Genomic DNA, 16,640 nt, shown 5'->3' with positions numbered 1-16,640 from the left:
ATGGGGTGTACATCATATTGCTTGAGTTTATCCCTCTACATCATGTCATCTTGCCTAATGCGTTACTCTGTTCTTATGAACTTAGTACTCTAGATGCATGCAGGATAGCGGTCGATGTGTGGAGTAATAGTAGTAGATGCAGAATCGTTTCGGTCTACTTGTCACGGACGTGAGACTATCTTCTCCTTTTTTGTCTTCTCCACAACCACCATTCTATTCCACATATAGTGCTATGTCCATGGCTCACGCTCATGTATTGCGTGAAAATTGAAAAAGTTTGAGACATCAAAAGTATAAAACAATTGCTTGGCTTGTCATCGGGGTTGTGCATGATTTAAATATTTTGTGTGATGAAGATAGAGCATAGCCAGACTATATGATTTTGTAGGGATAACTTTCTTTGGCCATGTTATTTTGAGAAGACATGATTGCTTTGTTAGTATGCTTGAAGTATTATTATTTTTATGTCAATATTAATCTTTTGTCTTGAATCTTTCGGATCTGGACATTCATGCCACAATAAAGAAAATTACATTGAGAATTATGCTAGGTAGCATTCCACATCAAAAATTCTGTTTTTATCATTTACCTAGTCGAGGACGAGCACGAATTAAGCTTGGGGATGCTTGATATGTCTCCAACGTATCTATAATTTTTTATTGTTCCATGCTATTATATTATCTGTTTTGGATCTTTAATGGGCTTTATTATGCACTTTTATATTATTTTTGGGACTAACCTATTAACCGAAGGCCCAGTGCAAATTGATGTTTTTTTCCTATTTCAGTGTTTCGCAGAAAAGGAATATCAAACGGAATCCAAACGGAATGAAACCTTCGCGAGGATCGTTTTTGGAACAAATGCAATCCAGGAGACTTGGAGTGGACGTCAAGGAAGCAACAAGGCGGACACAAGGTAAGGAGGCGCGCCCAGGGGGTACACGCGCCCCAACCTCGTGGGCCCCTCGTGGCTCCACCGACCTACTTCTTTCGCCTATATATACTCATATACCCTGAAAACATCCAGGAGCACCACGGAACCCTATTTCCACCGCCGCAACCTTCTGTACCCGTGAGATCCCATCTTGGGGCCTTTTTCGGCGCTCCGCCGGAGGGGGAATCGATCACGGAGGGCTTCTACATCAACACCATAGCCTCTCCGATGATGTGTGAGTAGTTTATGACAGACCTTCGGGTCCATAGTTATTAGCTAGATGGCTTCTTCTCTCTCTTTGGATCTCAATACAAAGTTCTCCTCGATTCCCTTGGAGATCTATTCGATGTAATTCTTTTTGCGGTGTGTTTGTCGAGATCCGATGAATTGTGGGTTTATGATCAAGATTATCTATGAACAATATTTGATTCTTCTCTGAATTCTTATTATGCATGATTTAATATCTTTGCAAGTCTCTTCGAATTATCAGTTTGGTTTGGCCTTCTAGATTGATCTTTCTTGCAATGGGAGAATTGCTTAGCTTTGGGTTCAATCTTGCGGTGTCCTTTCCCAGTGACAGCAGGGGCAGCAAGGCACGTATTGTATTGTTGCCATCAAGGATAAAAAGATGGGGTTTACATCATATTGCTTGAGTTTATCCCTCTACATCATGTCATCTTGCCTAATGCGTTACTCTGTTCTTATGAACTTAATACTCTAGATGCATGCTGGATAGCGGTCGATGTGTGGAGTAATAGTAGTAGATGCAGAATCGTTTCGGTCTACTTGTCACGGACATGATGCCTATATACATGATCATGCTTAGATATTCCCATAACTATGCGCTTTTCTATCAATTGCTCGACAGTGATTTGTTCACCCACCGTAGATTATGCTATCTTGAGAGAAGCCACTAGTGAAACCTATGGCCCCCGGGTCTATCTTCCATCATATTAATCTCCCGCCAACGTGCTATTTCTGTTGTCGTTTATTTTGCAATCTTTACTTTTCAATCTATACAACAAAGATACCAAAAATATTTATCTTATTATCTTTATCAGATCTCACTTTTGCAAGTGGCCGTGAAGGGACTGACAACCCCTTTATCGTGTTCGTTGCATGGTTCTTGATTGTTTGTGTAGGTACGAGGGACTTGTGTGTAGTCTCCTACTAGATTGATACCTTGGTTCTCAAAAACTGAGGGAAATACTTATGCTACTTTGCTGCATCACCCTTTCCTCTTCAAGGGAAAACCAATGCATGCTCAAGAGGTAGCAAGAAGGATTTCTAGCGCCGTTGCTTGGGAGATCTATGCACAAGTCAAGACATACCAAGTACCCATCACAAACTCTTCTCCCTTGCATTACATTATTTGCCATTTGCCTCTCGTTTTCCTCTCCCCCACTTCACCTTTGTCGTTTTATTCGCCCTATTTTTCCGTTCGTCTCTTTTTGCTTACCTTTTGTGTGCTCGTTCTTTGTGCGATTTGTTGCCATCATGTCTGAAATTGGGGAGGTTATCATTGATAAGGATAGTGGTAATGACATGGAAAACTTTGATGCTTTTGATGATCCTCATGAAGATCCTACTATTTTACACACTAAAAAGTTTCGGATTGGTAGTGGTAACATTATTGGGAAAGGAGTTATTCAAGATTTCTTTACTTGTGCCGGTGCTTTGCCCACTATGGGAGGGTCAATTCTTCATAGAACTAGTAGTCTTGCGCTATATCTTTGCTCATAGTTGAACTTGAAAAACAATTTATGCATATGCATCCTTCCATACAAAGGATTTTCTTAGAATTTTCCAATACTGAGCATTCTTCTGTCAAACGCACAGCTACTATCTTTTTGGCACATGAGTTCAGATTTATTATGAAAGAAGCCAAGGAAATTTTTGCGCACTATAGGGTGGATGCCGGCCGTCCACCCATGGAGGCTATCCTTTTTAAACAGGAAGATATAATGCGTTTACAATCTTTAGATCATGTTGCTTATAATGAAAACCTTAGAAAGAAGGTTCCTACCGATGTTCTAGTCAATAAAATTTCTGAGCTTAATGATAATTTTTCCATTCAGAACAACGGGCTAGGCTTTTCTGTTGAATAAAGTCTCATGACTTTTTGCCAAAAGAATTCTTATAACGATGAATTAGTTGTGCAATATAAGTGGCCAAAGGAGGAACCCATACCTCCCGAGCTTGATCTTGTGGACTTTTGTCCCATTAAATTTAGCCCTTTTGATTACTTTTGCTTGCCTCAAAGAAAACTTCCTACTGAACGTAGGGAATACGAGATGAGTTTTCGCGATTTGCCTTACCATTATTATGATAATACCTAGATCTATTCTTGTTTTTTATGCCTAGCTAGGGGCGTTAAACGATAGCGCTTGTTGGGAGGCAACCCAATTTTATTTTTGTTTCTTGCTTTTTTTTTCTGTTTAGTAATAAATAAATCATCTAGCTTCTGTTTAGATGTGTTTTTATGTTTTAATTAGTGTTTGTGCCAAGTAGAACCAATAGGATCTTCTTGGGTGATAGTTGTTTGATCTTGCTGAAAAAGACAGAAACTTTGCGCTCACGAAAATAATTGTTAAAATTCACTAGAACATGTTAAATTGCTAATTCTTTTTGCAGTAGATCAATATACAAATTATCCAGGTTTTCCAAGTTTTTCAGAATTTTGGGAGTTCCAGAAGTATTCGAACAAATCTGATTGCTACAGACTGTTCTGTTTTTGACAGATTCTGTTTTCCGTGTGTTGTTTGCTTATTTTGATGAATCTATGGCTAGTATCGGGGGGTATGAACCATAGAGAAGTTTGAATACAGTAGGTTTAACACCAATATAGATAAAGAATGAGTTCATTACAGTACCTTAAGGTGGTGATTTGTTTTCTTATACTAATGGAGCTCATGAGATTTTCTGTTGAGTTTTGTGTTGTGAAGTTTTCAAGTTTTGGGTAAAGATTTGATGGATTTTGGAACAAGGAGTGGGAAGAGCCTAAGATTGGGGATGCCCAAGGCACCCCAAGGTAAAATTCAAGGAAAACCAAAAGCCTAAGCTTCGGGATGCCCCGGAAGGCATCCCCTCTTTCGTCTTCGTCCATCGGTAACTTTACTTGAGGTTATATTTTTATTCACCACATGATATGTGTTTTGCTTGGAGCGTCTTGTATGATTTGAGTCTTTGCTTTTTAGTTTAACACAATCATCCTTGCTGTACACACCTTTTGTAGAGACACACATGAATCGGAATTTATTAGAATACTCTATGTGCTTCACTTATATCTTTTGAGCTAGATAATTTCGCTCTAGTGCTTCACTTATATCTTTCAGAGCACGGTGGTGGTTTTATTTTATAGAAATTATTGATCTCTCATGTTTCACTTATATTATTTTGAGAGTCTAATAGAACAGCATGGTAATTTGCTTTGGCTATAAAGTTAGTCCTAATATGATGAGCATCCAAGATGGGTATAATAAAAACTATCATATAAAGTGCATTGAATACTATGAGAAGTTTGATTATTTATGATTGTTTTGAGATATAAAGATGGTTATATTAGAGTCGTGCTAGTGGAGTAGTTATGAATTTGAGAAATACTTGTTCTAAAGTTTGTGATTCCCGTAGCATGCACGTATGATGAACTGTTATGTGATGAAGTCGGAGCATGATTTATTTATTGATTGTCTTCCTTATGAGTGGCGGTCGGGGACGAGCGATGGTCTTTTCCTACCAATCTATCTCCCTAGGAGCATGCGCGTAGTACTTCGTTTCGATAACTAATAGATTTTTGCAATAATTATGTGAGTTCTTTATGACTAATGTTGAGTCCATGGATTATACGCACTCTCACCCTTCCACCATTGCTAGCTTCTCTAATACCGCGCACCTTTCGCCGGTATCATACACCCACCATAGACCTTCCTCAAAACAGCCACCATACCTACCTATTATGGCATTTCCATAGCCATTCCGAGATATATTGCCATGCAACTTACCACCGTTCCGTTTATTATGACACGCTCCATCATTGTCATATTGCTTTGCATGATCATGTAGTTGACGTATTTGTGGCAAAGCCACCTTTATAATTCTTTCATACATGTCACTCTTGATTCATTGCACATCCCGGTACACCGCCAAAGGCATTCACATAGAGTCATATTTTTTTCTAAGTATTGAGTTGTAATTATCGAGTTGTAAGTAAATAAAAGTGTGATGATCATCATTATTAGAGCATTGTCCCAAGTGAGGAAAGGATGATGGAGACTATGATTACCCTACAAGTCGGGATGAGACTCCGGACGAAAAGAAAAAAAAAAGAAAAAAAGAGGCCATAAAAAAGAGAAAAGGCCCAAACAAAAAAAAGAAAAAAAAAGAAAATGAGAGAAAAAGAGAGAAGGAACAATGTTACTATCCTTTTACCACACTTGTGCTTCAAAGTAGCACCATGATCTTCATGATAGAGAGTCTCATATGTTGTCACTTTCATTTACTAGTGGGAATTTTACATTATAGAACTTGGCTTGTATATTCCAATGATGGGCTCAAAATGCCCTAGGTCTTCGTGAGCAAGCGAGTTGGATGAACACCCACTTAGTTTCTTTTGTTGAGTTTTCATACACTTATAGTTCTAGTGCGTCCGTTGCATTGAAATCCCTACTCACTCACATTGATATCTATTAATGGGCATCTCCATAGCCCGTTGATACGCCTAGTTGATGTGAGACTATCTTCTCCTTTTTTGTCTTCTCCACAACCACCATTCTATTCCACATATAGTGTTATGTCCATGGCTCACGCTCATGTATTGCGTGAAAATTGAAAAGTTTGAGAACATCAAAAGTATGAAACAATTGATTGGCTTGTCATCGGGGTTGTGCATGATTTAAATATTTTGTGTGATGAAGATAGAGCATAGCCAGACTATATGATTTTGTAGGGATAACTTTCTTTGGCCATGTTATTTTGAGAAGACATGATTGCTTTGTTAGTATGCTTGAAGTATTATTATTTTTATGTCAATATTAATCTTTTGTCTTGAATCTTTCGGATCTGAACATTCATGCCACAATAAAGAAAATTACATTGAGAATTATGATAGGTAGCATTCCACATCAAAAATTCTGTTTTTATCATTTACCTACTCGAGGACGAGCAGGAATTAAGCTTGGGGATGCTTGATACGTCTCCAACGTGTCTATAATTTTTTTTTTTCCATGCTAATATATTATCTGTTTTGGATGTTTAATGGGCTTTATTATGCACTTTTGTATTATTTTTGGGACTAACCTATTAACCGAAGGCCCAGTGCAAATTGTTGGTTTTTTTTCCTATTTCAGTGTTTCGCAGAAAAGGAATATCAAACGGATGAAACCTTCGCGAGGATCGTTTTTGGAACAAACGCAATCCAGGAGACTTGGAGTGAACGTCAAGGAAGCAACGAGGCGGCCACGAGGTAGAGAAGCGCGCCCCCACCCTCGTGGGCCCCTCGTGGCTCCACTGACCTACTTCTTTCGCCTATATATACTCATATACCCTGAAAACATCCAGAAGCACCACGAAACCCTATTTCCACCGCCGCAACCTTCTGTACCCGTGAGATCCCATCTTGGGGCCTTTTCCGGCGCTCCGCCGGAGGGGGGATCAATCACGGAGGGCTTCTACATCAACACCATAGCCTCTCCGATGATGTGTGAGTAGTTTATCACAGACCTTCGGGTCGTTATTAGCTAGATGGCTTCTTCTCTCTCTTTGGATCTCAATACAAAGTTCTCCTCGATTATCTTGGAGATCTATTCGATGTAATTCTTTTTGCGGTGTGTTTGTCGAGATCCGATGAATTGTGGGTTTATGATCAAGATTATCTATGAACAATATTTGATTCTTCTCTGAATTCTTATTATGCATGATTTAATATCTTTGCAAGTCTCTTCGAATTATCAGTTTGGTTTGGCCTACTAGATTGATCTTTCTTGCAATGGGAGAAGTGCTTAGCTTTGGGTTCAATCTTGCGGTGTCCTTTCCCAGTGACAGCAGGGGCAGCAAGGCACATATTGTATTGTTGCCATCGAGGATAAAAAGATGGGGTTTACATCATATTGCTTGAGTTTATCCCTCTACATCATGTCATCTTGCCTAATGCGTTACTCTGTTCTTATGAACTTAATACTCTAGATGCATGCTGGATAGCGGTCGATGTGTGGAGTAATAGTAGTAGATGCAGAATCGTTTCGGTCTACTTGTCATGGACATGATGCCTATATACATGATCATGCCTAGATATTCCCATAACTATGCGCTTTTCTATCAATTGCTCGACAGTGATTTGTTCACCCACCGTAGAATATGCTATCTTGAGAGAAGCCACTAGTGAAACCTATGGCCCCCGGGTCTATCTTCCATCATATTAATCTCCCGCCAACGTGCTATTTCTGTTGTCGTTTATTTTGCAATCTTTACTTTTCAATCTATACAACAAAAATACCAAAAATATTTATATTATTATCTTTATCAGATCTCACTTTTGCAAGTGGCCATGAAGGGACTGACAACCCCTTTATCGCGTTGGTTGCATGGTTCCTGATTGTTTGTGCAGGTACGAGGGACTTGCGTGTAGTCTCCTACTGGATTGATACCTTGGTTCTAAAAAACTTAGGGAAATACTTACGCTACTTTGCTGCATCACCCTTTCCTCTTCAAGGGAAAACCAACGCATGCTTAAGAGGTAGTAGATACCAGGACGATCAAGGCCGACCAGAGAGGAGACAAAAATAACAGATCGGCTTGTCGAACAGTTCCATCAAGAGGAGATACTCTGGAGACAGCGTGCTCGTGTTGACTGGCTGATCCACGGTGATAAAAACACCTACTTCTTTCACCTGCGTGCTAGTAGGCGAAGAAGGAAAAATGAAATCAAAGCATTGCAGCGCCCTGATGGTACCTTGACAAAGAATGTGACGGAGATGGAGACCATGGCGACGTCCTTTTACAAAAATCTATACACTTCAGAAGGGGTAGCTAACATGGGGCCGGTCCTGGATACTATCCCACGCAAAGTTACTAATATAATGAATGATGCCTTGAACGCACCATACAAGGAGGAGGAGGTGAAAATAGCACTTTTCCAGATGTTCCTGACAAAGGCTCCAGGCCCAGATGGATACCCAGCCCATTTCATTCAGCGTCACTGGGAGGTGTGTGGTGATGATGTGACAAAGGCAGTTTTAAGAACTGTGGAGGGTACAGAATCAACAGCATGCATTAATAAAACAGTTCTGGTGTTAATACCAAAGGTAAAAAATCCCACCTTATTATCTCAGTTCGGACCGATTAGCCTCTGTAATGTGCTCTACAAAATTGCTTCAAAAGTGATTGCTAACCGTCTAAAAGTGATTTTGCCTGATATAATATCTGAAGAGCAGTCAGCTTTTGTTCCTGGAAGGTTAATAACTGATAACATTATCACAGCTTATGAGTGCCTCCATTTTATGAAGAGGAACAAAGCAAAGAAGCACCAGTCATTTGCACTCAAGCTCGACATGATGAAAGCCTATAACAGAGTCGAGTGGCCCTACCTGAGGGCGGTGATGATGAAAGTGGGCTTCACGGAAAGGTGGGTAAATATAGTTATGAACTTAGTCACTTCGGTCAAGTTCTCGGTGCTATTCAATGGAAATAAGCTGGCGGAGCCATCAAGAGGGATCAGACAAGGGGACCCAATCAGTCCATACTTGTTCTTGCTTGCAGCAGAGGGCCTGTCGTGCCTGTTAAAATCCAAGAGTGAGTCATCCAATCTGAGTGGTATACAAGTGGCACCTACGGCGCCCCGGGTAAGTCACTTGTTATTTGCTGATGACAACCTGCTGTTTTGTAAGGCAAATAGTGCTGGTGCTGAGGAGGTGAACCTGGTACTGAACAGTTATTGTGAAGCTTCAGGTCAACAGATTAACTTGGCGAAATCATCTATCTATTTCAGTAAGGGTGTTCCTGATAGCACTAGGGAAGTGATCAAAGATTCTCTCAATGTTCCAAATGAAACACTTAATGAGAAGTATCTAGGCATGCCATCTGACACAGGAAATTCAAAGAACGGGGCTTTCAAATATCTGAAGGACCGTCTGTGGAGCAAAGTGCAGGGTTGGCTAGAGAATACTATGTCAACAACGGGTAAACAGGTGCTGGTAAAGGCAGTGGCACAAGGTGTATCGATCTTCTCCATGTCTTGCTTCAAGTTACCAAGGGGTTTGTGTGAACACCTTAATATGCTCATAAGAAAATTCTGGTGGGGTTCGAAGGAAGGCAATAGAAAACCTCATTAGGTCTCCTGGAAGTTCATGACAGAGCCGAAAGGTATGGGGGGCTCGGTTTTAAGGACTTCGAGCTCTTTAATTTATCTATGCTGGCGCGCCAAGCGTGGAGACTCCTTCAGAATCCTGAAACCCACAGTGCACGTGTCCTGAAAAGCATCTATTTCCCAGACACAGATATATTGCGGGCAAATCTAGGTGGTCACCCTTGTCAGGTATGGCGAGCAATAGTCGAAGGCCGCGACGTACTAAAGCAAGGTATCATCCGACGCATAGGCAATGGTGAAACTACCAACATCTGGACAGACACTTGGATACCGAGGGACGAGATGTTGCGTCCGTACGGGTGCCGGGTGGTCAACCCACCAACTCGGGTGTCTAAGTTGATTGACAATACCAGTGCCACATGGGATGTTCAACGCGTCAACCAGGTATTCATGGCTATGGATGCTAAGATCATCTTAAGTATTCCATTATGTACATGCAACATTGATGATTTCTGGAGCTGGAACTTTGAGAGGAACGGTGTTTTCTCGATCAAGCCAGCATATCGTATGCTAGCGGAAACTAGGCGGCGTCGGGAGGCATGGCTGGAAAATACAGCAAGCTCATCAACGACATCAGTAGAAGAGGGATCGTGGAAAACCTTATGGAACACTAAGGTGCCGGGGGAAGTCAAAATGTTCCTGTGGTGATTATCACGGCAGTCCCTCCCAATAGAAGACGTTCGAGCTCATAGACATATGTCAGACAGTTCGGCTTGTGGGATGTGTGGAGTACTAGATTCATGGAGGCACTCTTTGCTAAACTGCACATCATCACGTTGTGTGTGGGCGTTGGTTGATGATGATCTTGCTCAAGCTCTGGTTGCTACTACCGAACCAAAAGCCAAGCAATGGCTATTCACGCTCATGGAATCCCTCTCGCATGATCAGTTTGTATTGCTAGCGGTTACTTTGTGGGCAATATGGACTGCCCGTCGGAAGGCAATTCACGAAGGGATCTTTCAAACTCCACAGGATACAACTGAATTTGTCAGGAGATTCATAGCGGAACTCGAGGTGCTGGAAAATAAGAAGGAGCCCACGGCGAGAGGTGTTCTAGCTGCTCATGTTAGGCCGCGAGCTCCACCAGCAGGTTGGTTTAAAATACACGTTGACGCCGGAGTCAGAACTGGGAGGGGAGGTTCAGCCGCTGCGGTCTGTAGGGATCAACAAGGCAACTATCCGGGGAGTTCATCGTTGGTTATTGCGGGTGTGGAGGACCCAGCTATCCTGAAGACTATTGCATGTCGAGAAGTGCTTGCCCTAGCTCAAGACCTCAACCTGAATAATTTGATCATCGCCTCTGACGCTAAGCAGGTGGTTAGTGACATCTCAAAATCACATATGGGCAGAAATGCTGCAATCATTCATGAGATTAGAAGTAGAGCTTCTTCCTTCGTTTGTAATTTTATTTTTGAAGGACGTGGGGCTAATAGAGACGCACACAACCTTGCCAAATATTCACTCTCGTTAGGTCCGGGGCGCCACGTCTGGTTAGGCCAACCCCAGGCCCCTACTTGTATCCCACGCTCTGTGGACTTTGATGAATAAATTGGTTTTACCCCCATAAAAAAATGTATACAAAAAACATCGATCACCGACAAAGAGGACATCACATCAATCACTGATTGATATATGAATGCTTGTATCTGTACTGATGTGTTAAAAAAATATTAATCATTGATTCTTCATTCTCATTTATTTCTTTTCTCTTTTTCCTCGGAAACTTCTTTCTTTCTTTTCAACTACACAACAAAGGAAGCTCATACATGCCTGCTTTTCCAAAAAAAAACTCATGCATACATAAAAGATCGCATATGGTTTTCTGGTCCTTACAATCCTAATATATACCATCACAATCTTCTCCATGTTTCACATATATTCAAATACACATAGTTCAGATGTGACATAAATCTTTTCTAAGAAAAATCAGCCCGACAAGGATATAAGTCGTTTTATCTTGGAATGGTCAAGACTCACGACTACATAACAATTCATCCTTGCATTCTGTTTAGGGTGATGAGGCCTAGTTTTGGGAGCTCACTTGGATGAAGTAGCCTGTGCCGACAACAGCCGGATCAAGACCAACGATAGTGACAGAGTTGACCATCACCCAAGCAACTGAAAGGAGCCCGCCAACTATCGGTGGTAAGCTCATGACTCGCCATGGCGGCATACTCCACTAAGGAAGCCAAAGTCTACTACCTACTGTACACAAAAGGGGACCCACACCATCACTTCATCGACGGCGAGCCGGGAAGGAGTGGTGGGGGTCCCAGTAAAGGCCCTGGAGGAGATCGAAGAAGTGGTGTAGAGAGTTCAAGGAGAGCTCTCGTCATCAACTAGTTGATCTCAACAATATTTGGTTATACTTTTGATGCCATGAATGGAAGGAGACAAAAATCAAAGCTCACACTCCTAAATTTGGTAGTGTGAGTCATCATTTCCCTCGAAAAAGCAAGTCATCATGCTTACCTTTTATCTGCTCCCAAAATTATTTGTATTCCTACAAGCATTTTAGCGTAAATAAAGTCTCAAAGCGGTATTATACAATGTTTTCTACCGGTTAACTGTCACATGTACTTCAGATGTTTTCATTAGACCAGGATTAAGAACGAGTGTCAGGTCTGCTGCTGGGTGCAGCCCAGAACCTTGGCCCAGTCACTGCCCTAATAGACATATGCCTTTTTTACCTTCCATTTCCGATATATAAAAACATCGACCAAGGACAAAGAGGAGATCGCGTCCACCAACCGCTTTGACATTCTCCTTTCTTTTCTTTCTTTTCTTTTTCCTCGAAAACTCCTTTCTTTCTTTTCAACAACACAACACAGGCAGCTAATGCACGAATGCTTTAAAAAAAACTCATGCAAACAGAAAAAAATCGCACCTAGTTTCCTGGTCCTTATAGTACAATACTAACATATAGTCCCTCTGTTCCGAAATATAGGTCGTTTAACGATCTACAGTGCAAATTTTGCCAAGCTACGAATTTTCGTGACTTTCCCTTTCTACCCTCACCAGTCGCTCCCCACCAGCGCTCCCCGTCGCCGCTCTCTCCCCACTCGCCTCTCTCTCTCGTGCGCGACGCCGTCCTCCCCGTCACCGCCCTCTCCCAGTCGATGCTCCCTCTCCCCCCCTCTCGCCGGTATCTTGCTCTGCACCGCGGCCTAGCTCACCGCTCCCCACCACCCTGATTCATGTCGCACCGCTAATCCGCCTGCAGCAGCAGAGACACAAAGCTTCCATTTTTTATGCGCCGGCGACGCGCTGCTGGGCGAGGAGGAGCTGCATCCGCGTGCGCTGGTGCTAGATCTCAGTGCGCCGGCGCTCGATCTGCTTTGTGGAGAGGCGTGAAGGAGGCGCTGAAGCGGAGCCCGAGCGGCGCCGGCGCGGGCGTGAAGACGGCGGCATGAGGAGTTGGAGCCCGAGCGGGAGGAGTTGGAGCCGCATCTGGACGTCGCCGTGATGAGGAGCTGGAGCCTCATCTGGACGCCGCCATGAGCTGGACTTCCCCGACGACGCCGACGCCGACGCCGTGAGGTTTGTTGATGCTTGAGCTTGCTGTAATGAATGGATTCTTCTTGTACTTCAGCTTGACTGTACTCCAGAGGCTGGATGGATGATGGAGTAGGATTAGTTAGTGGATGCGTTAGTGAGGCTGGATGGAGTAGGATTAGTTAGTGGATCATACCCAGATTAGTTAGTGGATGCATTAGGAGTAAAATTCAGTAAGATGTGTACTGTCTCAAAATTTAAGAAGTCCACCTCTGAAATTCAGTAAGATTTGTACTGTACTCTGAACTCTGAAGCTAATGGATGGAGTATTTGAACTCTGAACTCTGAAATTTGTACTGTCTCAAAATTCAGTAAGATTTGTACTGTACTTGAGCTCTGAAATTCAGTAAGATTTGTACTGTCTCAAAATTCAGTATTTGTACTCGTTAAAGTATTGCAGTAGCTGATGCAAGCTGATTTAGGAGTACACCACTTAAAGTAAAGAATGTGCAAGTTTACTGTCAAGTTTCTGGAGTTCCTGTAGTAGCCCTACTGTCAATTTCCTGTTAACTTGCTACCCTTGTCAATTTCCTGGAGTTCCTGGAGTAGAGTAGTGCACTGCTCTTGTTTGAGTAATTAACTGAAACCTTTTCAGTTAATTAAAACTTGGTGTATACTGCTTGCTTGCATCAGTAGTGCACTACTCTTCTTGCTTGCACTTGTTTGCACTTGGAGCACGCGCACTGGTAGCTTCAGGTTCTCTCCTGGCCTTGGAGCCATGGGCTGTGAATATTAAGCATGAAACAGGGGTCTCCTTTCCTCTTAAGCAAAGTAAGTACTCCAGTGTGATGCAAATTGTTGGAGTATCTTTCTAAAATTTTGAAAAGGAATCAAGACCTACAGTTTTACCCCATTTGGCATTCTTTCTGTATACACACATTTGGCATTCTTCTACTCTTATCATATTGGCATATTTATATACTCCATTTTGGCATTTTGGCATTCTTCTGTATACACACATTCTGAATTTTGGCATTTGGGAGTATTGATATACAGTTTTACAGGGAGTATTTTGCACTGAAAATTCTGCCAAATTCAGTAGCAAGTCTGTACACCGTACAATAATTTGAACAAATACTGATGAAGTATCACTTGAATCATTGGCAACAAATATCTTGAATTACTCTTGTCTTGAATTATTGGCAGCAAATATTCCATCAGTACATCTATTGAACCACTGGAGTATCTCTGAATTGTGATACTGAGGGAGTGCTCTTGTCTTCAAATTATCAGTTCAAATTTAGTGATATCTATAAATTATACTCCATCAGTACTGTCAGATTCAGTTAACTTGTTCACATTATTTGTTGAATTATCGGCAGCAAACATCTCCTGAATCAAATGCAGGCAACATCTCAGGTTGAGGAGATGAACCTGGCAGCTGCCGAGCCCAGCAACAGCTTGAGGAAGAGCCTCCACCTGGGCGTGCACGGGCCAGGAGGAGCTCCTGGACGTGGGAGAGGAGGAGCGCCTGGGCTGGAGGTGGAGGCGCCTAGACCTGGGCGCAGTCGCCGGAGGTGGGGGCGCCTGGACGGCTGGACCTAGGCGCATTCACCGGATGTGGGGGCAAGGTGAGGGCGGAGGTGGAGCTGGAGGGCGAGGGCGGAGCTGGAGGGCTGAAGGTAGAAGACGAAGCAGGATTCATGTTTAAACTGGGGGTAGTAGAGTCCTTTTGCACGATTTCACCTGGACGGAACAAGGTCGCCAGCGACCTATATTTCGGAACGGAGGGAGTACATCACAATTTTTCTCCATGTTCCAAATCTACTGAAATAAACACAATTCACATGTCCAATAAATATATTCTAAGAAAATGTTTAAGTACGACGGGGATATAAATTGTTCTTTTTTGGAGTGGTCAAGATTCACGACTACATCACATTTCATTCTTGTGTTGTTGCCAGCAGAGAGAACCAAAGAAAAGGCTTAATAGTATTTTTGTTCTTTACTTTTTTGTCATAGTGCCACCGATACGAAGATTACAAGCCATTAATTTAATTAATACTACGATAACAAATCTTGCACCCAGGTAGATCGATCAAGCACGATGAATAATATAACTAGAGTGGCAATGAACTAATAGATCGGCGTCCATCCATGCATGCAATGGATCAATGGATAGTCTCACTCGGACTGATTAAGACACTCGGATTCGGACTCGGACTCGGACTCGGTATGGATCTTGTCTCCTTCTCCTCAGTACGGAAAGCCCATGTTCGGCCCGGGCCCCTGCTGCACCATCTCAACCCCCGCGGCTATTCCCGTGGGCGGCGGCATCTCCATCCCGGCGGACAACTCTGACATCGGAGACATCGCCATAAACATCTGCTGCATCTCTGCCTCCGTGGCGAACTCTAGCTGCGGCGACACCACTGTAACCATCTGCTGCATCTCCATCCCGGCGTCGAACATGGATGGCGAAGGAGTCGGCATAAGAATCTGCTGCATATCCATCCCGTAGGCCGAACCCAGTGGCGGAGGCATCTCCATTGGCATATGGTGCATATCCATTCCGGCAGCGAATCCCTGCATCGGAGGCATCGCCATATGCATCTGTTGCATCTCCATCCCAGTGTTGGCGCTGCTGCTGCTACCAACCTCAAAGGTACTGCCACCGAAGAGCTGCTGTAGCGGCGGCGCCCGCGCCTGGAGCATGCGGTGGATGTTCTGCTCATCCAGGAGCGCCTGGTTTGTGCGTTCTGAGACGGCAGCCCGCACCACCCTCAGCTCCGCGGCGAAGGCTATCATCTCCTCCTCCCCCATGTCGCATAGTTTGGGGTTGAGCCACATCGCAATCTGATCCCCCGCGGCGCGCTCCTTTGCCATGGCCTCCTCCACGCACTCTTTGCGCTCCTTCACCTCCTTCAGCAACATGCGCAACTCGCCATGCTGAAGGTGCAACTTCTTCAGCTCGTTATCGTTAGCGACGCTCAGGACTCCCGCACCGCCCCCTGACAGGAAGCGGTCAATGACGGCCTCGGCGGAGGGGTGGCCGAAGGAGAAGGCCTTGCCGCCGGGTGAGGAGGCGACGATGGCTACCTCAGCGCCGCACATCACCGCCATCTCGGTGGCTTTGATAAACAGACCTTGCCGCCGCTTGGAGAAGCACACCTGTCGGGCGCTCTCCTTCTCGATCCGCCGGATGGCAATCTTCTGCCGCCCATTGCCACCCTTCTGCTTTGGCGCCATTGCTCTCTCGTTGGCTGGCTCAGGGAAAGGAAGAGGAGAGGAGGTAGATTTGTGTCTGTCTACATCTCGGGGTTGTAGGTGCTTATATAGAAGCCGAGAGAAGAGGATGAGGATTGAGGAACGCTCGTCTAGGCTGGCCCGGGCATTAGAACAATTGACAACTCATGATTGGAAACGATGTATTATTCGGTATTCTCTGTCCATGAGCTGCCACGCGTATAGGCATAACTCGGCTAGTGCGCTCTAGTATTTAAATAATTTTTTATGGCTATGTTTCACTCCGCCCCGTGTTTTTATATTAGGTAAGGATTAAGAATTAGCGCCAAGAGATCTTTCTTGATCATGTTAGTTTTAGTAGGAAACGAATCGATGTTGGCCCACAAAAAGGATGACGTCTGTCGCACGCTGGCATGTTTGTTACACTTTTGATCTCGAGGCGGCGAAGACCATGACTCTCCGACAGTGTGCTCCTCCTCCACTATGACACCACACATTTGGTTCTCTTCACCGACCTAGATATACGACAGACGATCAATTCCTTCGTGAGGGTGAGTGTGTGGACGGGAGTGGCCTGATCCATTTTTCATGCCACTTTCCTCGGATT

At 43.6% G+C, this 16,640-nt stretch overlaps 1 protein-coding gene across 1 annotated transcript; it reads right to left on the bottom strand.

Annotated features, from left to right (window-relative positions):
• Positions 1–15,043: 15,043 nt before the first annotated feature.
• LOC109764849 (MADS-box protein ZMM17-like) lies at positions 15,044–16,036 on the bottom strand. Its single transcript, XM_073495602.1, has one exon. It carries the CDS (start codon positions 16,034–16,036, stop codon positions 15,044–15,046), a length of 993 nt encoding a protein of 330 aa, XP_073351703.1.
• Positions 16,037–16,640: the final 604 nt, after the last annotated feature.

Source organism: Aegilops tauschii, chromosome 3, assembly GCF_002575655.3.
Source record: "Aegilops tauschii subsp. strangulata cultivar AL8/78 chromosome 3, Aet v6.0, whole genome shotgun sequence".
NCBI lineage: Eukaryota > Viridiplantae > Streptophyta > Magnoliopsida > Poales > Poaceae > Aegilops > Aegilops tauschii.
The sequence above is the reverse complement of the archived record's forward strand: the minus strand, read 5'-3'. Positions and strand labels throughout refer to the sequence as shown.

Bases quoted from the DNA above. Each gene is read 5' to 3' on its own strand.
- LOC109764849 (XM_073495602.1), bottom strand. From the start codon at position 16,036: ATGGCGCCAAAGCAGAAGGGTGGCAATGGGCGGCAGAAGATTGCCATC.